The following is a 26,214-nucleotide window of genomic DNA, read 5'->3' as shown; positions in this document are numbered from 1 at the left end:
GCCAACTTCATGTGCTGATGCCCTGGATCTGCTCCTGGTGCGAAAAGCACACTTGTTGCTTGCGTTTCAGAAAATAACCAATTTGAAATGGGCTGACGAGATGAGAACAGAATGCAAGTAATAGATCACTGGATCTTTTTGCAAATTGCTAAATAATGTGGAGCTTTTATAAATGTGTTCTGCACTGTGAACATTTCTGCTACGGCTGCTGTTGTGAAGGAAATTGGGCAGAAATTTGGTGCAGACCGCTGCCATGGCTTATCTCTGCTCTACTAACCCCAGCAGCTCTTACCTAAATACATGCGAATATGTAGGCGGTCAAGGCATTTTTTTGCTCTTCCCCCGCATAGCAGTTTGCATGTTTCTGGGGATTTTGGGAATAATCTCGCAAGGTGTGTGCTGACTGCCGTCCTGCCAAGCAGGCAGCACAGGTCACTTGGTATGTGCCCATTCTTGGCCATTCATCTCGATGTGACAGCATGACACTAGCCTTAAGTGTAACAAATCGATAGCGTGCCATTGGTAACAGACACCTCTGTGTCATGTGTGGCGACTTGATGGATAGCCATTGCAATGCAGTTGCAGATAGGGTACTAGGGATAATAGGGGTTGTTATATAGAGTTTTGACTGGGCTGCTGCGATTACAAGTCGTGGCATCCCTTATGATTTTGGTTAGCAGCAAGATTGGAACTTCATACGTACGTACGTGTACATGCTGATGTGCCCGTAAGGTTTTTTGATCACGGATGGTGTGGGGTTATGCAGCAGGTCAAAGCTATCACTGACATTGACTACCATCCTTGATGGTTTCTACACCACAATTCTTTTTTGAGGAATTGTTGAAGATTGCAAAATCTCAAGTATGAAGTTTTCAACTCTTCCTCAGTAATAAATTATCTGCACCTATTAAGCCAACTAAAGCAGGCATACGCCGCTCTATAATATTTGCAAGGCCCTCTCTCGTAAGCATTGTAACAATTTCATGTAAGCCGTAAGCTTATTAATGTGAAAGGATTATTTGTCCCATGAGGTAGGAAGTCTGGCGTGAACAGGAAATGGTACCAAAGATCATCAGAGACGTCATCAGAGTCTTGTACAACGTCGGTAGTAATTTAGACTATATTAAATGGTATTGGCGACTCCAGCTAAGGGCTCGCAACCTAGTGGCTGTGCCGAGAAACAGACCCTCCAGATTCAAGCTTGAAGCAGAAGAGGGTCGCCTATCATGGCATGCGCTAGGGTGCTAAAGCCTTCTAGTACAATGAATGCCTTGATGTACAGGGTGGCGACGCAGCCGGTTGCGCCACCATATTCTCGAAATACGTAAATGCGCGCGCTATTATGGACAGCGGGAATTAGGGTTGTGCGCTCACTGACAGTAGAAATTTCCAATTTTCACACTTTCTATAATTAATTGGATTGAAATATTTACATCTTGCCACAAAAAAGAAGGTGGAACAGTAAAGTAATAGGTACTAGAAGTTGTTTCCAAGTCCAGCAGATTAGTCATTTTTGTAGCGCTTTCGCTTACGCTAACAAATTTATTTCAAAACCAAGTTGACACGTATGTTGTATACTAAAGGTTTTAGAGGTTGTCCTTCAGAAAGAGTGACGCAACTCTTGACCATAGAACTATAGCTGCGTAATGCCGTTGAAAGGTATAAGACAAAACAAAGGGAATAAATACGGCAGCGTTACCTATATCTGAAGGTACTGCGTTCATCCAGATACAAGTAGTATGTGCAAAAAGTAAGAATGATAAAGAGCATATGTGGCCAAAAACAGTTGTATTGAAACAGAATACACTCTGAAAGTGTCAAAAAGCAAGCTCGGGGTCGTGGTTTCGATCACGGCAGTGGCTGATAAGGTTCCAAAGGTGGCCAATGCGAAAAAAAGAAAGCTCGTATATTTAGATTTAGGTGCACGTTAAAGAACCCCAGGAAGTAAAAATTCTTTCGAAGTCCTCAGTATACACTCTTTAAAATGTTTACACCCTTTGGGGCTTATGTTGTCCCACAACGATAGTCGTCATTTGCCTTGCTTTCGTTTCCTTGAAAACTCAGCGCTTGCTACTTTTCTGTTGAGAATGCTGTGTCATGGTAATAGCATGCAAGCTGTACGTGACTTGGAAGTACCGGGCTCGCAGCGTTAAAGAGTGGAAATGCAAGCAAGACAGATAATGGTTATCGTTGTAGGACAAGATACAATACAAAGGGTGTAACTTTTTTAAGAGTGTATGCCTAATAACAGACCGATCGTGGTTTTGGCATGTAAAACAGCAGAATTTATTATATTTCATAAGTGAAAAGCAATATATTAAGGCACAATGTACAATCTTTAGACACTGATGGATGAACACCGTCATTGCAGCCATCTAGGCTAAAGTATATGTAAGCCCATACGTTCGGATTGCGAAAATTTCTGAAAAACACATTTGCTTAACTTTTGTTATGCAGCGACTTATGATGAGCATGGCGATGTGAGAAACGGAAGCATAGTTACACATCTCACTAAAAGAAAGGGAATGTTTATTGCCAAAATATATATCTGTCACTAGAGTAAAACCAGACGAAGACAGCCCAGAAACCGAAATGCAATTCAAGGCAGCTTACCAACACGCTCCCGAAGCCACAGGAAGCCGTGTAAATAAACTCGAGGGCATTGACAAAGCCAAGCTCAAGTTCCGTAGTCTAATAAGTTTTAAGCACGAAGGAAGATATGGGACGACAAGAAACACCGACAAGCACTTGTCCGTGTTTCTTGTGGTCCCGTCTTCATTTGCGCTTAAAACTTATTAGACTGTGGAATTCCAACTAGTTCAAACTGCCACCCCTCAAGTTCCGCACCAATAGAAGATGAAGACATCCGGCCTGACCGCTGAATTACTCTTTCTGGAGCAATAAAGTTTATTTCCTCCTCCTCCGCACATGCCGCTGGGTTACTTGCATCACCGCCAGATGGCGCTTGCCCCCACACATCCGTAAGGACAAAAAGATGCAGGAGCAAATATTGGGAACTAAACGGGGCATGTGTATGCTGCAGCGAAAATCCAGAGACCACTCAGCACATCCTAATGGAATGTGAAGAGATTCACCTAGGAAGAACTGTAGGTAACGTACACCTTCCAGAAGCGCTTGGGTTTAAAATGGACGGAAGCGTCAACCAGACAGCACTCGAGATAAGCTAGAGACGTTTAGAATATTGCTGGGAAAAAAAAAGCAGGGAGGAGATTAATAGATCTCTTACACTCATAGCTAGGGGTACAAGATAGAGCTTGAAGGAAAAAAAAAAAAGATTAAGGAAATGTACACAGAAATGCTAGATAAGAGCATGTGTAGCATATCTGATTAAATTGAGCAGGATAGGTGACTATTACTGCTTCGTTTCAAAAGCGATGTCATTAGATGATCATCATTACCGTGTACATAGGAAGTGGCAAGGCTTTAGTTTGTGGTTTTAGTGTGCGAGTATTTGCATTGGGAATATTGCTTTTGTAGGACAGTCTGAGCGTGACTAAGCGTTTGAACATGTGTGAACGTGTGTCGTACCTTAAATCGGTGCGGCATTTATTGTGTTTAAAGTACGACTATGACATATAATACAACTAAATAAAACAGCAGTTGGTAACCAAGGCCAATGCCTCCTTTACTAGTAAAGGAGGCATTGCCAAGGCGCAAAGACCTCGCGGGGTTGTGTTACTCCGCCAGCCAATCACAGAAGCAAACAATCGTCGTCATGTGGCTTTTTCGAAATGGCGTCCTGCTTAATATACCTCCGGAGCGTCTTCTGTTCTTGAAGAGTCTTTTCATCGGCGGAAGCAATGAGGTGTGCAACAGACTTGGACAAAGTCTATGGAGTCTGAGCATTTCACTCTTCTTAAGCCTGCGGTACAGTTCATTTCACTGCTGAACCATTTCGTTCAAGAAACTTCACTGCCAACTAAGTGAAACTTGACAATAAATAGTTGCCGCGGAGCAAGCACTTTATTTAAGTTCTATAAAGAATTAGGCTTTCGCCATTCTACTATAATAGGTGAGGGAAAACGTATAAAATTACGCACCAATAATTTTTTTGTGTGTGAGGTTACCGCCTTATTTGGGTAACAGGAAAAGTTTGAAGTACGAATTATTTGCAGCCTCGCGGAGGAACAGTGGCTGGCTGTTATGAGGGCGGGGCTTCACTACAGACTTAAGTTCTATCCGACAATAGCACATAATTTGTCACAGTTTAAGCATTTAGTTTCTAGGCGTATGGGACATTGCTTGTAGGTATACGTCATCTAAAAGGTTCTGTGCTTGCATTAGAAAAAGATACGCGCAAGATATGGCTAAAAAGACGTCAAAGCGCTCAGCGTGCGGGAGGCCCCTGAAGGTAGGCGAGGGGAAGGATGAGAATGGAGAAGAAATGGAGTCGATTGACAGAAACTGTGACGTCGATGTTAGACTAAATAAAATGGAGGATATACAGAGTGAGCTTGTGAAGTGGATCTAAGCTAGAGCTCAAAAATGAACTCAGCATGGAGCGAGATGCACGGAAGGCAGTAGAAGAGACTTCGCGAGCAGCTGACAAAAAACTGAACTGGGGCAACATCATGAACGGAAACGGTAGGGACGACGGAACGCCGTTTCCCGGCGTGACAGAAAAACAAGAGACGCGGAATGCATGGAATGTGGGATGGGTGCAGCTGGAAGTAGCCTCACCTACCTAGGAGCGGCCATAAAGGAAAAGGAGGGAGGTGTCCACGCCCCGTGTCCACGAAGGTGTTCGAAAGTGTCCACGCCCCTTGTAAAACCCGAGCCACGCAGAAAAGGGTGGCAAAAAAGGATGCAAGGAGAAGATTCGGCGGGAGTGAAAAGGTGATTATCGCTGGCGAATAAAACCTGGCTAGGTGCTCATGCAGAGGCAATTGTGGAGAGGGTAAGAGGCGAAAAAGGAATGGCGGTGGGGTCATTTCCAAGGCGGACGTTGGGTTTTGCTGTGAAGCGAGCAGAAGAAAAGCTCGCGGAAAATGTTCACGGACGCAACCTTGTACTAGAAGCAGGTGGGCTAATGACGTGCTAAACAGAAAAGGAGCAGGACTTATCCATCGTTTGGCGAAGGGAGTGGACGACTCGCACCACGTTAGCAGACGACGCGCGCATCATCAGATATGACGGAATTCCCATACCACATCCTCAACGATCTGGCGGCGGGCCGCAGGCACTGTCTTCCTTTCTTCTGTCCCTTTTCAAGAAATGTATTTTGCGCCACAAAGTATATCTAGGAAACGCTGCAGGCAAGTTTGCCGCGGGCGCCACACAATCTGGCTAGTCAGGTGGCGTCCTCTGGACACATAATTACCAATCTTGAAGGCTATGCTTTTGCTGGTTGTATGCGGCGCAAATGACTGCGGAAGCCAGGAACACTTCTTAGATGTAGGACTTTGGACACAACTAGGTTTACATAACGGGGATCTCCTTCAAAGGTTCACACCCCTCTTCTTTATCTTTTAGGTGCTGTCGTGGATAAGGAGCCCATAGAGTTTCCTAAAAAAATTTTTGTAGGAAACTCTATGAAGGAGCCTACGCAGTACCTCTAGACACCACCTATAATGGGCTTGAAACTACCACCTCCTCGTCCACTCATTCATCTATTTGTTTAGCCGCGTGATGAACTCTCATTTGATTGGGCCATCGGACCGTCGGGCTACTCGCTCGTGCGCTCGTTGATTTGAAATCGTTGTTGGTTTGGCGGTTCCTACGGAACCGGCGAGCTCGGTGAAATCGGTGCCTTGAAACCTTTGAAAGTGTGTGGTAAGTAGGCAGCGCTGTGGGCTTTTACGGCTTGTATCTTGAGCTTCTAAGTGCAGCAGCATCAGGGTGTTTTTCACTGGGTATCAGTGCGCCACTAGCAATGACAGGGATAACACAGGGACGGCAAGAGATGGAAATTCAAGACGATGAGCAAAACGAGAACAAGGTGAAAGCAGAATCCAATGTTTCGACAAGTGGACTTGTCTTATTCAAGAAGAGAAGTCCACTTGTCGAAACGTTGGCTCCTGCTTTCACCTTGTTCTCGTTTTGCTCATCGACAAGCAATGACAGTCACTCGAATGTCAAAGGTCGCATTCTCGAAATGGCTGACGGTAAACCCATTCACAAACAGCCGCACGCGGGGAGCTTACTGCTGTGTGTTCAGCGCTACACTCCCGTGTGTTCTCAATCACGCGTTGCATTTTTCTCCGCAGAGCAGTCATGGCCAGACAGGTGCTCACCTTTTCGCCGCCGACCAAGCAGGTCGAAAGCGAAGCTGCTGCAGTAGAAGTACTGCTGCTTCAGCCGTTCGCAAAGCCACCGCAGGTGACGTTTGAAAATGTTGCAGCGAGACGCGAGGCGGTGCGCCAGCTGCTCATCCTGAACACAACGAACACAGAGCAGTTGGTGACACTGAGTGTGCCACGGGACAAGGGGTTCAGCGCTGACGCTGACATATTCAAGCTTGCGCCGGGGCAGCAGCAGCGGGTGACGTTCGTGTGGAAACCGGACGGCAACGAACCTGCGACGAGAGTGGGCGTCTCGGTATCCACAGACAAGGGGTACAGAGGTCGCCTCATCCTGCTTGGGACTCTCCGCCAAGAAACGCTGCCGCGGAAGGTATGAAGCTTTGTTGAGATCCACTTATATAGCTTACGGGGTATGTTGTTGCTTAATTGACAAGTCTTGTACTCTTAGGCTACTCGGTTTGACGTAGCGCTATTTTCCAGCGCGTGGACGAAACAAAACAGACAAGACAGAGCGCTGTCTATTAACTCGTGTTTATTGTTGCATTCTGCAGAATGTGTAAGCCATAATCAGAAAGGAAAAAGGAGGGCACGAGGGCACGAAAGGGAATCTTTCGTATCGAGCCTTTGTCCGTTGCCTTGTCGTGAAAGGAAACCAATTTCTTTGGCAAGTTTCTTAGGCAATCTGTGTGGAGGATTTCTTCTCTGTTTTGCTTTTTCAACTGCATTGCTGCATTACCAGCACCTCCGGTGCATTGTTTCATTCCCTTTTCTCTTCCTGTCATTCCCTGTACTATTTGTACATTCTCTTTCCCTTTCGTGCAATATCAAGCATGTCTAAATTGTCCTTAGATTTTCAGAAACTTAGAGCACAAGAAAAACACTGGACGTAGAAAAGGGACACACACCACATGCGCTCACTCACAATTGATCTTTAATATACATATGGAAACTTATACATGTATAAAAAAATAATGGAGGCATCGCTCATATCGAGATTAGGTAAACAACAAGCATGCCTCCAAGGCACATGTTCAACATCGATGATTAAAATTGAATTCTATGTCGTGCAGCGGTGGTTGGCCTACACACAGTGCCGCATTCTTGGTGATGTGATAGGCTTCTGAGATTTCTCGTCTGGCGTGGCCGTTGGGGTGACAGAACAAAATGACTGTGTTTTCGAGGATAGGTTTACACTGGCACGATTGACAATGGGAGGCAAGATTAGAGGATGGTGCACCATTTAATGAATTTCTGCGCTCTCTGAGGTGCATGTTGACACATTGTCTTGTTTGGCCCATGTACACATGACCACAGGAGAGGGGAACTTTATGCACTACTCTTGAAACACAATAGAGAAAATGCTTGACATGCTTCTGGTTGCATTTCCTACTACCCAGTGATGTGGCCTGTGCACTTCTGTGCACAATGGAACAGATGCGGCTAAGCTTGTGTGGTGTAGAAAATTCCACCCGAATGCCATACCGCTTTGCCACATTTCTTAGGCCATGTGGCATATTATGTACATAGGGAATAACTGCCAATTTCCTGCTTCCTTCATTTTGCACACAAGGATGACGCCCGTATTTTTCTTGCTTTGCAATGTGCACAAGCTATTCACATATTGATGTTATGAGGTGCATAAGATAACCTACGTGTTGAATGGCCGTGTTGAACTTGTGCCAAGACGGCACCGATTGCGTGGCCACTGGCGTCGGTGCGCACCTCTGTAGGGGCTTAAGTAGCAAAGTGTCCTAGAATCGGCGGGGTGGTGATCATGGTGGTAAGGCGAGAAAAGGCGGTGGCCTGAGAGGATCCCCATGAAAACGGCACACTTTTCTTCAGGAGATCTGTGAGAGAGCGTGCTATAGTGGCAAAATTTTTAACAAAGTGGCGGAAGTAAGAGCAAAGGCCCACAAAACTTAGGACATCTCTTGCGGACCGTGGAACAGGGAACTCTCTCACGGCGCGAATTTTCTCTGGGTCCGGTCGGATGCCAGTCACGTTGACGACATGTCAAAGAACAGTAATCTCACGATGGCCGAAGTTCTTGTATTTGAGCTGTAGTGCGGCATTGCGAAAAATGGCAAGTACAGCTGAAAGGCGCTCAGTGTGTATGCTGAATGAGGGCGAGAACACAATAACATCATCTAGGTAGCAGAGACAAGTTGACCACTTGAATCCTTGGAGTAATGAGTCCATCATATGCTCAAAGGTAGCCGGAGCGTTGCATAGCCCAAAAGGCATAACTTTGAAGTGGTAAAGACCATCAGGCTTTATAAACGCGGTCTTTTCACGATCGAATCATCGACAGCGATTTGCCAATATCCGGACCGTAGGTCGATGGACGAAAAATACTGTGCCCTGTATAGGCAGTCGAGGGCGTCATCGACACAAGGTAGTGGGTAGGCGTCCTTCTTTGTGATACGGTTGAGGTGGCGGTAATCTACGCAGAATCTCCATGAGCCATCCTTCTTTTTGACCAGCACGACAGAGGACGCCCAGGGACTTGACAATGGCTCTATAATATCTTTTGCTAGCATCTTGTCTACTTCCGTTTTGATGACATGACGTTCCGAAGCCGAAACTCGGTAGGGTCTCCGATGGATGGGTGGCTTATCGCTTGTATGTATACGATGTTTGACAGTGATGTCTGCCCTAAGGGTCGGTTGTTCATGTCGAATATATCCTTGTAGGAAAGCAATAGACTGCACAGCTGTTCACTCTCCGCAGGAGTGAGATTCGGGGCGGTCATTGTCCTAACGTCGTCAGTACATTTGGCAGACCGGAAAGGCTCACAGGAAGCGTCGAGGGCAAAAGTCTCAACGCAACTAACTTCTAAAACAGTGATTGTAGCCAGGGTGTTATCTTTAGTCAGAATTTGCTTAGCGAGCCCGAAATTCACCGCAGGGAAGTACGTGCAAGAAATTTCAGCTAAGGAGATTTCACTAATTGTTAGCGTGTGAATTGTTAGTGTGAACAAATATGGTTTGTTTCCCCGCAGGGGCGTCTGCGTCAGCAGGCGTTTGGTGTGTTGCGACACCACGTACCCGAGCACACGAGGGTTGGACCCTCCCGCGTGTAGCCGTGCGCGGCTTAGCCGTGTCCGGGGAAAGGGGGATCCTGGGGGTTGAGCTGATGCCGGGTGTTCGGACCTTTAAGGCCCCCGGCGGAGGCAACACACCTCTTTGGCTTCTGCTTCACGTAGACGGCACCCCCGGACTGACCCACCCGGGGGAAATCGGTAGTCGCCTTTTCCTGTCCTCCTCTCCAATCTTCGTCTTTCTCTCTCGTCTTTTTCATCTTTCCTGTCTTCTCATCACTTCTCCTCACTTCCTAGTTTCCCGGCGGCAAGGGTTAACCTTCTGTAGCTAGCCAGCCTTGGTTATGCTGTATTTGGTTATAGCAGCGATGTACGGCTGGCGTTGGCAGGGTTCCCCTTGCAGGAACTTCTGTCACGTCCCCCTGTAGGGCTCCATGGTGGGTGGTCGGCATCGCGGCCGAAAACACAACTGTCCTTATGGAAAACTCTTTTCCTAAACTACCTGATCGCCCTCAGAAACGAGGGCGCACCGAAGATCTCTTTCAGTTTTTCGGACGACAAGTCCAGAACTTTCCTAGATACCATGCGATTCACTCAGAAAACCCACAGAAACTAGTGCGTAACATTTCACCGTTCCTTGTTTCGAAGTCTTTAACTGAAGTTTTTGGAACAGGATATAAGGCGTCGAAAATGGCAAGTGGTGATCTCCTCTTGGAGCTCCACGATCAGAAGCAGTATGAAAAACTGCCGAAACTTGTCTCATTTGGGGAGACCCAAATAACAGTAACTCCGCACCGTACCATGAACACCACCCGCGGCGTTGTCTCGGACGATGACATGCTAGAGCTCACTGAAGCTGAACTCTTGGAGGGCTTCAGCGAACAGAATGTCATAAATGTTAAGCGAATTAAGATGAGGCGAGATGGTAAAGAGATCAAGACGAAACACCTGATACTCACTTTCTGTTCAAGTGTCCTCCCCGAGTCCATCGAGGCCGGTTATATCAAACTTCGTGTTAGGCCATACGTTCCCAATCCTCTGAGATGCTTTAAGTGCCAAAGGTTCGGCCACAGTTCACAGAACTGTCGAGGCCGGCTCACATGTGCAAAGTGCAGTGACAATGAACATTCCTCCGAAACGTGCCAGAACCCTCCACATTGTGTCAACTGCGATGGCGAGCATGCCGCATACTCGCGGTCCTGCCCGTCTTGGAAAAGAGAAAAAGAAATTGTGACAATCAAAGTCAAAGAAAATATATCCTTCAAAGAGGCACGTAGGCGGGTGTCATACCTGTCTAAGAGCAGCTTTGCCGATGTGGCGCGTAAGGGGGCAGCGTCACAACGGCCTCCGGCGGCTGTCCGACCCACAGGCAGTGAGTCGGCAGCTACGCCATCTGCCCCCGCGGCGGTTGCAGCTAGCGCTGCTCCGTCAACCCTGAATGAGAGATCATCGACCCCGAAGGTTGGCGCAGCCGAGGCTACCCCGGCCTCCCCGGCCCCTTCGTGCGCTGGCAACAGCCGGCGCAGCCAAATCCCTCAGGGAGCCCCATCGACCTCCGGGCTGGTGGGCGCAGGGGTCTTGCCCTCCAAGGCGGGACCCTCTCTAGTAACTTCTCGCTCTCAAGAGCATGTGTCCGGCGCCTCACACGAGGCAATGGACACTACACCTACCCTCAAGGCGCACCAAGCGCCTAAGGAGCGGCGAGGCTCCCTCGAACGCTTCAGAAAAAGCAAAACCCCGGTTACAGGGCCTCGAAAGAGCTCTGTAATCTAAGGCATCACTTCCGTTTCCGTAAACACAGCACCAATTTACTTTAAAAATGGATACACAAATAATTCAGTGGAACGTCCGAGGTCTTCTTAGAAACCTTGATGATTTGCAAGAACTCATCCACAAACATAATCCAAAAGTGCTGTGTTTACAGGAAACACATTTAAAATCCAAACACACAAACTTTCTCCGTACGTATGTTACGTTTCGCAAAGATCGCGATGATGCCGTCGCATCATCGGGTGGTGTGGCAATTCTCACTCATAAAAGTATAGCATGTCAACCTTTACAGCTACGAACGCCCCTTGAAGCAGTGGCGGTGCGAGCTGTACTACTAAACAAACTCATCACTATTTGCTCGGTTTACATACCCCCACATTACAAATTAACTAAACATGAATTTCAGTCCTTTATAGATGAATTGCCAGAACCTTATCTGGTTCTTGGCGACTTAAATGCACACAACTACCTGTGGGGCGACCCTCGTATAGATGCGCGAGGACGTCTTGTTGAACAGCTCCTTTTCTCTTCTGGCGCTTGTCTTCTGAATAAGAAGGAAGCGACATACTATTCTCTTGCAAACAGAACATTTTCTTCAATAGATCTGAGCCTAGTCTCCCCGTCACTACTGTCTGAACTTGAATGGGAAGTTAACGACAATCCTTACGGGAGCGACCACTTCCCTATACTACTAAGAACATATCAAGAAAACGAATGTCTACCACAGGCTCCCAGGTGGAAAATCGATACAGCCGACTGGGAGAAATTCCGAACCTTAACTAGCATATCATGGGATGACATGTCCTCGTTAGAAATTGATGCTGCTATGGATTACTTTACAGCTTTCATTATAGATGCCGCATCTAAATGCATACGTGAAGTAAGTGGCTCGGCATGCAAACGGCATGTCCCGTGGTGGAACGATGAATGTAGAGTCGCACGTAGGAATCAAAACAAAGCGTGGGGGTTGCTACGTGCTTCGCCCACTGCAGAGAACCTTGTTAACTTTAAGAAAGTTAAGTCTCAAGGCAGGAGAACCCGCCGACAGGCCAGAAGAGAGAGTTGGCAAAAGTTTTTATCGAACATCAACTCGTTTACAGATGAGGCGAAAGTCTGGAACCGCGTAAATAGAATTAGAGGGAGACAAACATATTCACTCCCTCTGGTAAACACAAAGGGTGATACGCTGCAACATCAGGCAGACTCACTTGGGGAGCACTTTGAGAGTGTGTCAAGTTCAAAACATTATTCGAAATCCTTCCTGAAGTATAAGCAAATAGAAGAATGTAAGCCACTCAAAAGAAAATGTCTACAGAATGAATCGTACAACTGCCCTTTCAGTATTGCCGAGTTGAGAGCTGCCTTGAGCTCATGTAAGAGCTCTGCACCGGGATCTGACAGAATCATGTATGAAATGCTCAAAAACCTACACAATGACACCCAAGTTACACTACTCACACTTTTCAACACCATTTGGGCTGCAGGATACCTCCCAACTGCATGGAAAGAAGCCATTGTGGTTCCTGTTTTGAAACAAGGCAAAGATCCTTCCTTAGTGGCAAGTTACCGCGCGATCACGCTCACGAGTTGCCTTTGTAAGGTATTTGAAAAAATGATTAATCGGCGACTCATCCATTTCCTTGAAATGAGCAAAATGCTTGATCCGTATCAGTGCGGCTTCCGAGAAGGGCGGTCCACAACCGATCATCTCTTACTTGTTGAAAAGAATATCCGGGACGCATTTATACATAAACAGTTCTTCCTATCGATATTTCTCGATATGGAAAAGGCGTACGATACAACGTGGCGTTACGGAATCCTAAGAGACTTGTCAGAAATGGGCATCCATGGTAATATGCTAACCCTAATAGAAAGCTATCTGTCCAGTCGTACCTTCCGCGTAAAAGTCGGTAACGTACTTTCGCGTCCTTTTACCCAAGAAACGGGTGTACCCCAAGGAGGTGTGCTCAGCTGCACACTCTTCATCGTGAAGATGAACATGCTTCGCGCTTCATTACCACCGGCAATCTTCTATTCTGTCTACGTGGACGACATACAAATAGCTTTCAAATCCTGTAACCTCGCAGTGTGCGAGAGACAGGTACAGCACGGCCTGAACAAAGTCTCAATGTGGGCAGACAAGAATGGATTTAAGATCAATCCTAACAAAAGCTCTTGTGTTCTTTTTACAAGAAAGAGAGGCCTGGTTCCGGATCCTTCCTTAGAACTGTGTGGACAACGAATACCTATCAGCAAACAGCACAAATTCCTAGGTATCATACTTGACTACAGACTCACTTTCATTCCACACATTAAATATCTGAAAGAAAAATGTCTAAAAACAATGAACTTAATGAAACTTCTATCCCAGACTACATGGGGTAGTGATAGGAAGTGCTTAATGAACCTATACAAGAGCCTAATTCGGTCTCGATTGGATTATGGTGCTGTAGTATATAACTCTGCCGCCCCGAGCGCACTAAAGATCCTAGATCCTGTCCACCATCTAGGAATCCGACTGGCCACTGGCGCTTTCAGAACGAGTCCCATACAAAGTCTATATGTAGAATCAAATGAATGGTCTCTCCACCTACAGAGATCATACATTAGCTTTACATATTACTTAAAGTACGCTCTAATCCTGAACATCCATGTTTTGATACCGTTACTGATATGACGTGCGCTACACTTTTCAGCAATTGTCCCTCCATAAGACAGCCTTTCTCGCTGCGTGTGAAGGAGCTTAGCGATGAAATGCATGTCCCACTCCTCGAGCATCGCTTAATGCACCTAACCAAGCTCTTACCTCCTTGGGAGTGGCAGGTGATACAATGTGACATATCCTTTATAAAAGTTACAAAGCACGCTCCTGAGGCCGAAATCCGAATGCATTTCCTAGAACTCCAGCACAAGCACTCCTGCGCAGAGTTCTACACAAACGCTTCGAAGTAAAATGCCGGGGTATCCTATGCAGCCGTCGGCCCATCGTTTTCGGAATCCGATGTACTGCATTCGGAAACAAGTATTTTTACGGCCGAGGCCTACGCATTACTCTCTGCTGTAAAGCACATAAGAAAATTGAAACTTCCAAAAGCAGCGATCTATACAGACTCTCTCAGCGTCGTGAAGGCCTTAATGTCACTCAGCAAACATAAAAATCCCGTATTTAATGAACTATATTCGGTCTTGTGCAAAGCGTACTCATCTAACCAGAATATCATAATATGCTGGGTCCCTGGCCATAGGGGAATCGAAGGTAACGTTCTGGCGGACGAGATGGCCACGTCAATCACATTGCAAGCTGTTAACCCTACCGCTGCGGTGCCTGTCACAGATCTGAGGCCTTTCTTGCGAAGGAGGCTGCGAGATCACTGGCAACACATGTGGGATGCGGAAACGGATAATAAGCTCCACCTGATAAAACCACAGTTAGGATTCTGGCCCTCTACTACAAAATCGCGCCGAACAGATGTCCTATTCTGTCGTCTCAGAATAGGACACACGTTTGGCACCCATAATTTTCTACTCATCGGAAGTGAGCCTCCAACCTGTGGTAGATGCGGGGAGGGGCTGACCGTACTCCACGTCCTCCTGGAGTGTCGGGAAGCCGAATCTGAGAGAAAGAGATATTTTTCCTTAGCATACCGCCGACACATTCCTCTTCATCCTCTAATGTTTCTCGGTCCAGAACCGCTTTTTAATACAAACAGTGTCCTAGGTTTCCTCAGAGATGTCGTCTTACATGTTATTAGTCCCATGAATTCGTAGCGCCTCCTCTCTCGAGAGGATGCCACTGCGATAATTGTTTTGCGTAGCACATGCCTCCAGGCCCTTGTGCTTCAAGGGCTCTAAGGAGGCAGTAGTGCTCTGGCATTTCTTATAATCGTGATATATTTTACCTATCGTATCATTCTTTTTATATGCATCTAAATTTTCATAGTACAAGTCATACGTCATCGCCATAATTTTATCATACAGATTTTACGCACTTTAGAGCGTATATTTTAAGGCCTCTTTACAGCCACCTCACACCAACTTCATAGCAATCATAATTACACCGCAAACTCATTACCACAGACATGGCGCTCTTTGGCCACACCTGGCCCTTGCGCCATAAAACTCCACACATCATCATCAATATGGTTTGTTTCCCCCTCCTTGAATTTTAGCTTTCGGCACTCTTGAAATCCTTAAATTGCCCTTGAACTTTGAGCCGGATGTTCTGTATAAACCCTGCAATCATTTTCCTGAGATATTGCGTAACTATACGCTGAATGCGCTGGCGTGTGGAAAGTGGAGGTTTGCACAGTGCATATAAAAGGTTGGCTTTTGCACAGTGCAGGAAACGCTGTTTGCTGTGTACATGGATGTGTCCATGCAGAGTCAAGTGAAATCTTGCGAGAATGAATGTATCCTCGAAAGTGATCACTCAAGACACGATCACTCAAGCTAGAAAACAGACAAATGAAGAGGAGTCTTTTGCGGGGTCAGGAGTCATGACTGGAGAGCAGATTATATGCAAACACCAATTTCTTTCAGTGTATCAGGGTTGTGCCCTTTGGCCTATAGCATAAATTATGGGTTAAATCATTTAGCACTAATTTGATAATGCCCATAAAGGTTTGTCTTTTGTGCCTGTATATAGTACCTACTCATTATCCTACCACCTGAAAATTATTTTTTTGTAGTGAGAGCAAACATTGTTTCTGTTTCGAAGGCACTTTCGGTTACTACTTTTCATGAGACCCGGCATCATTGGCAGATGCTCTAGCTAATGGCATTGCACCTGGTTCGATAAGCTCGTAAACGTGACCTAGCAAAGAAGTGCTGGTGCTGTCTCAATGTTAGTTGAATTTTTGAGTGTCATTCGCCATCTGCACGATACTGGTTAGCAATGCCACAGACGGTTGCCAAAACCCTCAATGTTAGTTGAATTTTTGAGTGTCATTCGCCATCTGCGTGATGCTGGTCAACAATGCCGCAGAAGGTTGCCAAAACCCTCCTCAGGTAGTGGACATGAGACTCCATGGCAGGCCTGTACCACGAGGGGGAGGATTAGGGGCTCCTGACACTCCTTGGAATTATGGCCACAGCGATACACTGCTCAGCACAACCTACATGTCATTATACATATGTACATGTAAATATATGGATTATATGTCTCCTGAAAATGATTTCTGAGCACAGTTCTGCTCTGTGGTGCACTGCAGGATTTGAAAGATGAAAAAGGAGCAGCAGTTTAAGAAAGGCATAGTGCAGTCTACCTCTTTGTCGCAAACTGTAAGCTCGTTGTGTGTACATTAGGTTGAGGCATGCAGTCACACTATAGTTGGTGCACGTGGCTCCTTCTTGGCAGCCAGATTTTCGCCGTCTTGGGCTCCAAAGTGATGTAGTAAACACACTTTCTGTTCACATAGAAGCTGCACTCATGTGGCACTGCAAGCAGCATTTTCTTTTTCACGGCGTGTGATTGCAGCTTGCGACAGCTGAAAGACGTGAATGTGTGTATTCAAGAAACTGCGCTATTATGTACTACATCCCATGTGTTCAGATTATGAAAGCTGAATAGGCTCCTGGAGGACGTGAAATAATTGCATGCACTCGTACGTTGTTTGCATTGTAACGATTCCAGCATAGCTCTCTTGTCATGTTTTACATAACAAATTTAGCCATGTTATGGGTCTTATGTAGCAGACGCATGCGCTGACTCGGGCTGTATGTATTGCATATTGTTTGTGTAAGGTTCTCGTGGGTACATTGAATTGTGCAACTTCTGCAGCACAGTGATCAGATGAAAAACAAACCACTTTTTAAAGCGAAGCTTCCTTTGCCTGTTGCTTCGACTTTTGTACTGCTGCTGCTGTTGTTTTGCACAGGCTGTAGCTGTTGTCTTGCTGTCAGAGGGTGGTTCAGAGCATGTATAACCTGGCAAGAGCATGGCTGAGAGGAAAGTCAACCTGAGAAATTCGTTTGGACCTTTCCATCGTGTCGCATGTGTGCAATGCCCTCTGGAGGTCCCTGGATGTCTCCACATTAGCCTTGCGACAGCTGTACATATCCGTGATCCCCACAAAAGCATTGCATACACTGCAGTGCTTACCTTTTTACTAACGTGCAAGTCCAGAGGGGACCTAGATAGAACTCTAGAGAGGAGGGCGGAGAGGAGGCAGAAAATGGGTAGAACTGAAGCAGTCGCAAGAGAAGTGAATAACAACCTTAGTTGCCACTTTCGCAGTTCAGATACAGGGGGAGAGGGCAGGAGGGGGAAAAGTTGATGCGAGAAGGCAAGGAAACAGTGGTTGTGGGCAAACTGAAAGTATGTTTCAGCTATTTCTGAAAGATAAACACCGTGCAAATTTTTCAAGCAGACAGCTGATGCAGGGTGCACATAAAGCTGCAGTAAAGCACCGTAGGGTCTATGTGACACTACAGAAGTGGTCGCACATCAAATCAGCATTTCTGTACCCTCCATGGTAGCTTGAGGATGCGGGTTCAATCCCGACCGTGGCAGCTGCATTTCGACGGGAGCAAAATACAAAAACGCTAGTGCTCTTAGATTTAGGTGCACGTTAAAGAACAAGGCCGCTGTCTTGTACGCTTTCAAAAAGCCAATGTTTGGTTTCGCCTCATGCGATTGGCCATGCCACGCCGTTATCGCAGCCTAGTACAATCTAGGCCAATCTGGGGTACTTATTTACACATAAATACCCCAGAAAATGGATGGAAAGATGGCGTCGCGGTAACTCAATTGGTAGAGCATTGCACGCGTAATGCGAAGGCGTGGGATCATTCCCCACCTGCAGCAGGTGGTTTTTTTCATCCAGTTCCATTAATCTTAATTTCTTTATTTCAATTAGTCAGTAGAAGTAATTTCCCTTCTGTTGTCCTTGGTGTCTTTGTTTGTTGTCTTCTCATGATCTGTGTAGTGCTATGTTACTTTAACCTTATGCTGTGCGTACATATTTTTTACCATGTGCAGAAGCAAGTGCCAAGGTCAAGCATTCTAACATCTTCGCAGAAGCCTAACTTGACCTTTGGGCCTGCCAGAAAGGTTCCTACACAACCAACCAAAAAGGCAGCACCAGACCTTGCACAGTGCACCAAAAAAGCTGTTGCTCCTGCCAGAATCACCATTCCCGTGGAGTTCAAGACAGGTTCAAAGAAGCGTACTGCTTGTGAGAACACATACAATGCAAGTGTGAAATCGACCCCGCTTCAGAAGCAGACTTTGTCAAGCTTGTCTGAAAGCAATGGCTGCTCGAGAAGTGACAACCAGTACGAAAGATGTTGCCCAGTTGAACAGACTGCTCTAAGCGTACCGGCAGACAGTGGTTGTCTTGGGACTGACATTGCTCAGACTGGAGTTTCTCCTGCCGCACATCCTTATTGTAAGTCTGAGGATGTGATGACTCAAACAGAGACAATTTGCCCAGAAGTCCGGAGAGAAACTTTTAGTGGTGGAATTAATTCTCCAAAAACCACAAGCAGTGTGTCAGAGGACAGCCACGATCACGTCAGTGCTGACCATGCTCATTCCTTGCCAGACACTGGAGCTATAAGTGCCTCACATTACTCAGGTGAGTGTGGCAACCTCAAGCCTCAGGTGGAGACAGTTTACACAGAAGTCGAGTCAGGGCACAACCTGCCCCTTGAAACTTCTGTTAATGCTGCTTTTAAAGAGAATTTAGAATCCATGAGCACGACATTTGAAGACAGCTTGAACGTGGCGACTCGGGATTCAGCTAGTTTGGAGGCAGTTAATGCCAACGAAGCCAACTCTAGCCAGAATAACACCTTTGAACTTGACTTGAGTGCACGAATGGACATGCTGTACCAGCAAATTGCAAACCGACCCTCTGATGGTGCTCAGGAAAATGCATCCGATTCCCATGAGCAGTTAAACGTGAGTGCTTACTTGTCGTCACTTTATAATGAGATGTGCGAAGAAAAATCTAAGGAACTCTTGTGCAGTCTGCCAGTGTTGAGCAACACACTCACTGAAGAAACCTTGAGTGAACGCCGTTCCTCCTCACCAAAGCGCCCATGTGAAGTAGACAGGCAAGACAACTCACTCGAAAACCTACTTCGAGAACTGGAGCTCGGCGCAAGTGGTGATTCACTGGTGGGAACGATGCAACAGTGTAGTGGTAATGCATTATTTGATGGGCATGTTAACATTGAGGACTATTTTCCTGCAGATGTGAGCAGCATTAGGGCTAAGCCTGAAGACAGTCTTTAAGTGTATGCCACAGAGGACTTGGCAGTTTATTCTTTTACCTTTTTATCTTTCTTAAAATTTATTCCAAAAATATTTTATTTGTCTGCGTAGAAGTGCATGGGTGTTCAATGCATGTGACTTAGTCTAGCCTGTTTCAAGGCTTTGTCTTGCTCCGGGATCATGTGCACTGTGCACATGTGTGATGCCAAACTTTGGCTTTCCGTGCAGTGTGTTAGATCTAATTGCATTAAGCATAGTTTAATGTAAGCATGTTTGCAAGCTTGTGCAAGAAGAAAGTCTACTGCATTGTGACAATTACCTGAAGACAACAAGCAAAAAGTGTTCAAGTGTCTGTTGAGCAGAGGGTAAATAAAGCTTTGTATAGGTCTTTGCATTGTTTATGCAAAAAATGTTTGACATTAGCCAACACTCATTTTGATGTGACAATTGCTAACATACTTCAAGAAATGCTTGATGAGCCTCGCAGGGGCGTCTGCATCAGCAGGCGTTAGGTGTGTTGCGGCACCACGTACCTGTGTACATGAGGGTCGGACCCTCCCGCTTTCAACCGTGCATGGCTTAGCCGTACCCGGAGAAAAAAGGTATCCTGGGGGTTGAGCTGAGGCTGAGTGTTGGGACCTAGGTTATGTCATATTTGGTTATAGTGGCTGTGTACAGCTGGCATTGGCAGGCCGTGTTTAAACACAAATCCGGTCACGACCCCTCGTTGGGCTGCAGGGTGGGCGGCTGGCACCGCTGCTGCAAACTCCATGTTACTAATGGCTAGCTCTTGACCCCGACTTACTGGTTGCCCTCAGAAACGAGGGTGCACCAATGGTTTTCAATTTCTTGGCAATAAATTGCAATACATGTATTTCCCCCGATTCCATGTCATTCATTCTGAAAACCATGAAAAGATAATGAGAATGATCTCAGCCTTCCTCGTATCAAAATGTCTTGCCGAAGCTCTTGGCGCAGGATGCAAAGAATTGAAAATGGCTGGCGGTGATCTCCTTTTAGAACTCTGCGATCCAAAACAGCTTGAAAATCTTCCTGAAATAGTGTCATTCGGGGAAATCGCAGTGACAATATCCCCACACCGAGCTGTGAACACCAGCTGTGGTGTTGTCTCCGACGATGACCTGATGGAGCTAACAGAAGCTGAACTGTTGGAAGGCTGGAGTGACCAAAACGTGATCAATTATGCTAAGGCATGACAGCAAGGAGATAAAAACCAAACATCTAGTACTCGCATTTGGATAAAGCATCTTGCCTGAGACACTCAAGGCTGGCTATGTAAAGCTACGTGTCAGACCGTATGTTCCAAATCTTCATTGTCTTGAATGCTTCAAATGCTAGCGTTTCGGCCAGAGTTCCCAGAACTGCCGCAGACATGTGCAAAATGTAGTTCCGGTGACCATGCCTCTGGAGTATGTGAAAAGCTCCAGACTGCGTGAACTGTGATGGTGAGCATGCTGCATACTCGCGGGCATGCCTGTCTTGGAAGAAAGAAAAAAATGGTCGCAATCAAAGTAAAGGAAAATGTAATGTTTAAAGAGGCTTGTAGGAGTGTGGCTTGTAGGCGGGCCAACAATTTGCCGAAGTGGTGCGTCAGGGGGCGGTGCCACAACGGCTCCCGGTGGCTGTCCGGCCCACACGCAGCGAGCCGGTGGTGATGCCGTCTTGGCGGCTGCAGCTAGTGCTACTCTGCCACCCCAGCAGGAGGGGTCATCGACCTCGCTCTTCCGAGCGCTGTGCTCATTTATAACCTTGAGGATATTAGAGAACTTCTACATAAACATAATCCAAAATTCCTGTGTGTTCAAGAGACACATCTGAAACCTACGAACACAAATTTTCTTCGAAATTAGACCATCTTCCGAAAAGACCGTGACGAGGCTAACGCCTCCGTTGGTGTAGCAATAGTAGCCAACAAGTCTGTAGCTTGCCGACACATTGCCCTTCGGACGCCCCGTCAGGCAGTGTCACTTCGGTCCATTCTTTTTAATAGGTTGGTCACTCTATGTACCATTTATATACCCCTGAACCATCATCTCGAAAAAAGGCTTTGATACCCTCATTGATCAGCTTTCCGAGCCTTGCATACTTGTGGAAGGTCTTAATGCGCATCGCACGAAGTGGGGAGACTCGTGATGCGATGCGAGAGGTCGACTCTTTGAAAACTTCCTTTTAAACTCTGGTGCATGCTTCTTCAATAAGAAAGAACCAATGTATTATAATCCTCGCCATAATTTATACTTTTCAATAGACCTGTCGATCGGCTCCTCTTTTATCTTCCTGATTTAGAATGGCGTGTAATTAAAAATCCATTTGGAAGTGATCACTTCCCAGCAACGCTGAACTTAGTAACCCAGCATGGTTCCTCTCCACGTTCGAATCTGGAAACTGGCCTCAGCTGACTGGGGAGCTTTTTAAGGAATCCACGTACTTGTCACGAGATTTTATAAATAATTTTACTATAGGTTATGCTGTATCATGCTTTACCATTTTTATCATTGACGCTGCTGAAAAGTTCATTCCTTAAACAAGTGGCACTTCATTCAAAAGGCGGGTCCCCTGGTGGAATGACAATTGCACACAGGCACGAAGGAGACAAAATAAAGCTTGGGGCAAACTACGTGGATGTCCTACAACCGAAAATGTAATAGAATTTAAACAGGTTAAATCCCAGGGAAGAAGAATGCGATGACAGGCAAAAAGGGCAAGCTGGCAGAGGTTTATTTCAGCTATGAATTCATATACTCAAGAGGCTAAACTATGGGACGGGCTTAGAAAGCTAAGGGGACAAGAAATTCATCCGTTGCCCCTGGTAAACGATGAGCGGAACAGCTTGGAAGATCACGCTGATGCTCTTGGGGAACATTTTGAGCGCGTTTCCAGTTCTAATCATTATTCTGAGAGATTCCTAAAGCGCAAATGGAGTGCGAGGCCATTGACCGCAAATGCAGACAACGAATCCTATAACCTGCCTTTTGACATTGCTGAGTTGACAGCCTCCTTGGCTACATGTCAGAATACTGCACCTGGGCCTCACAGGATCATGTATCACATGCTTAAATATCTCCACAGTGATACTCAAATAACGCTACTTGCAATTTTTAATGCTATATGGGCTGCCAGGTATTTTCCTACTGCATGGAAAGAATCCCTTGTTCCGATTCTGAAACGAGGCAAAGATCCCACATTAGTAGCCCAATCACACTCACAAGTTGCATTTGCAAACTTTTTGAAAAAAATAAGATAAAAATTCGCCTTTTAACCTTTCTTGAGTCAAACTTGTTTATCCATATCGGTGCGGTTTTAGAGAAGGACTGTCTACGATCGACCATCTCGTGTGCATTGAAGCAAACATTCGCGACACCTCTGTACATAAACAATCCTGCTTATCCGTGTTTCTTGGTATGGAAAAGGCATACGATACAACTTGACACAATGGAATCCTACACAACCTGTCTGCGCTGGGCATCCACGGCAATATGTTAAAGATTATAGAAAGCTGCCTACACAACCGTACATTCCAGGTGAAAATAGGTAATGCACTGTCACGTCCATTTATACAGGAAACCGGTGTACCCCAGGGAGGCGTACTCAGCTGTGCACTCATTATCGTTAAGATGAACACACTCCGTGGCTCATTACTAGCAGCTATTTCTTATTCCGCCTACGTGGATGACATACAAATAGGCTTCAAGTCTTGTAATCTCGCAGTGTGCAAGAGACAGGTACAGCAGGGCTTAAACAAGGTGTCCAAATGGGCAGACAAAAACGGATTTACAATCAACCCCTACAAAAGCACTTGTATTCTTTTTACAAGAGAGGCCTGGTTCCAAATCCTTGTGTAGAACTGTGTGGACAACAAATACCTGTCAACAAAGAGCATAAATTTCTAGGTATACTTTACTCCAGGCTTACTTTCATTCTGCACATTAAATATCTTAAAGCAAAATGTCTAAAAACAATGAACTTACTGAAAATGGGGTAGCGACAGGAAGTGTTTGATGAATCTTTATAAGAGCCTAATTCGATCACGATTGGATTATGGTGCCGTCGTATATAAAACTCTGCCACCCTGAGTGCACTAAGATGCTAGATCCTGTCCACCATCTAGGTGTCTGCTTAGCCAATGGCGCTTTCAGTGCAAGCCCTATTGAATGCTTACATGTAGAATCAAATGAATGGTCACTCCATCTGCTGAGAACATACATTAACCTCACATATTTTCTCAGAATACGCTTTAATCATGAACATCCATGCTTTAATACCATTAATGATATGATGTGTGCTACACTTTTCTCCAATCGTCCCTCTGTAAGACAGCCTTTCTCGCTGCGTGTGCGGGAGTTTAGTGATAAAATGCATGTCTCACTCATCGAGCATCGTTTAATGCACCCAACCAAGCTGTTGACTGCTTGGGAGTGGCAGGTGGTAGAATGTGACATATCCTTTCTAGAAGTTGCAAAGCATGCTGCAGAGGTCGAGCTCGGAATGCATTTCCGATAACTCCAGTACAAGCACTCCCACAGAGAGTTCTACACAGGCGCTTCGAAGTCGAATGCCGGGATGTTCTATGCAGCCATCGGTCCATCCTTCTTGGAATCCGATGTACTGCATCCAGAAACAAGAATGTTTACGGCCGAGGCCTATGCAGTATTTTCGACTGTGAAGCACATTAGGGAATGAAAACTCCAAAATGCAGTTATATATACAGACTGTATACAAGGCCTTGACGTCACTCTGTAAGCACAAAAATCCAGTACTTAATGAATTCTATTCCATCCTGTGTAAAGCGTATATATCTAACCAGCATGTCATTATATGCTGGGTGCCTTGCCTTAGGGGCATCGAGGTATAACGTTCTGGCCGACGAGATGACCACAACAATTGCATCGCAAGCTATTAAACCTATACCGCTGCTGTCCCTGTCACAGATCTGAGGCCTTTCTTACAAAGGAAACTGCAAAACCACTGGCAATGCTCATGGGATGCGGAAACAATAAGCTGCATGTGATAAAGCCACAGTTAGGGTTCTGGCCCACCGCAACAAAGTCACGCCAAAGAGATGTCCTATTCTGTCGTCTCGGAATAGGACACACATTTGGTACCCATAATTTTCTACTTGCTGGAAATGAACCTCCAAGCTGTGGTAGATGAGGGGAGAGGCTGATTGTCCTCCATGTCCTGGAGTGTTGGGAGGCTGAACCTGAGAGAGAGACATTTTCCCCTAGCATACCAGCAGCACATGCCTTTTCATCGTGTAATGTTTCTCAATCCAGAACCGTTTTTTGATACGAACACAGTCCTAGGTTCCTTGAAAGATGTGGTCTTACCCATACATTAGCCTCACACATTCGTAGCGCTTCCTCTCTTCAGAGGATGCCGCTGCGATACTAGTATAGCACATGCCTTCAGGCCCTTGGGCTTCAAGGGCTCTGGGGAGGTAGTAATGCTGTAGCCAATTTTTTTCTTCTGACATGTTTTGTATATCCTATCCTTTTTTTTTGCAATGCACTTTAAGGCTTATAATACACGTCATTAGTTATCGCTATAATCTTATTACACATAGATTTTACGCACTTTACAGCGACTATTTTTAGGCGACTTTACAGCCACGTCACATGAACTTCATAGAACTTGTCATTCCACTATGAAATCACTAACATTGGCATAGTCCTCTTTGGCCATACCTGGCCTCTGTTCCACTAAACAACACACAATCATTCAAATGCTTGATGAGCACAGTTTTAGCATTCTAGGAAGCTGACTTGTGCGTGGACTAGCTCTGCTTCAGCTCTTCTTACATTTTTACCAGCTCCACAATGGAAAGTAATGAAAAATGCGTGTACACTGAAAAATACACTAAACAGGAAAATCATTTGAGCTGTTGGTAATTTACCTTTCTACAATACCAAAAATGCCTCTTTCCATGAGAAAATGCTTAGTGAGCCAGGAAAGACGCAAGTATGACTACGCGCCTGGTCAGATATGAGTGAACGGACGGCACGGAAAAAGAAAACTCAGTGTCAAGCAATTAATTGCTGTCACAAATGCAGATCTAATACAAATGTTGTAATCTATGCAAAGTGAAGCGGTTAAAACCTTGTGCAAATAACCGTGACACATACAATTGCGTTTACTTTCATTGTAAGCAGTATGCAAGCCTCGTGCAATATTTGATGTTTATCCACCGCACAGGTCAAACCCCTAATATGCAATTTTTTATGTCTGTGCACAAACAACACTGCTCACAAGCTAGGCCGGAATGAAATCACTAAGTCAGGCAGAGGCCTGATTTAGTGATTTCGGAGACATCTACATAGCTGTGTCACGAGGATGGAGGTGATGTGGGACGCTTGCTGAGGGAACATGGTGATGGCAGCTAGCTGTATGCAGAGAACTACTGCACCTATACAGGAGCCGACTACTCCGTCATAAGTGGACCCATCGCCGCCCACTTGAAGAAGGTTAATCAAATTCACACCGCTTGAGGACACCTAATAACGCCGACTGGAATCTGCACCTCAACAATTAATTACAGTTCATGACCGGACCTACCCTGTCACCTTCGTTGTCCGCCAACAGTATTCACGAGACGTCATTCACGGCATGGACTTCCTGAAACAACCCGGCGCAATCATCGACCTGAAGTCGAAGTCGATAACGATGTCGGAAGATCAAGCGATACCGCCGGAGAGCTGTCGTAGTCACTACGCATTGAGTGTGCGCTAAGATCAAGTCAGCATCCCGCCCCGCTCCAGCATTAATTGTCATTTCCGTCGGCACGAAAACACCTGCAGACGTAGAAGGCGTCATCGAGGGTGACCAACGTCTACTACTCGACCGTGAAATTTGTGTCGCAAAAAGAGGGATCGCTCGACTGCACGGAGGAAAAGCGAAAGTGTTGC

At 45.9% G+C, this 26,214-nt stretch overlaps 1 protein-coding gene across 1 annotated transcript; it reads left to right on the top strand.

The window, feature by feature from the left end:
* The first annotated feature begins 5,649 nt into the window (after positions 1–5,649).
* Positions 5,650–19,681, top strand: LOC126529359 (uncharacterized). Its single transcript, XM_050176961.2, has 3 exons — positions 5,650–5,793; positions 6,228–6,633; positions 18,053–19,681. The coding sequence occupies exons 2-3, from the start codon at positions 6,235–6,237 to the stop codon at positions 19,310–19,312; spliced, it is 1,659 nt and encodes a 552-aa protein (XP_050032918.1). The 5' UTR covers positions 5,650–5,793; positions 6,228–6,234; the 3' UTR covers positions 19,313–19,681.
* The last annotated feature ends 6,533 nt before the right edge of the window (positions 19,682–26,214 follow it).

Source organism: Dermacentor andersoni, chromosome 8 (genome assembly GCF_023375885.2).
Source record: "Dermacentor andersoni chromosome 8, qqDerAnde1_hic_scaffold, whole genome shotgun sequence".
NCBI lineage: Eukaryota > Metazoa > Arthropoda > Arachnida > Ixodida > Ixodidae > Dermacentor > Dermacentor andersoni.
The sequence above is the reverse complement of the archived record's forward strand: the minus strand, read 5'-3'. Positions and strand labels throughout refer to the sequence as shown.

Coding starts and splice junctions, on each gene's coding strand:
- LOC126529359 (XM_050176961.2), top strand. CDS start 6,235: ATGGCCAGACAGGTGCTCACCTTTTCGCCGCCGACCAAGCAGGTCGAA. Junction 6,634..18,052: donor AAGAAACGCTGCCGCGGAAG/GTATGAAGCTTT, acceptor TACCATGTGCAG/AAGCAAGTGCCAAGGTCAAG.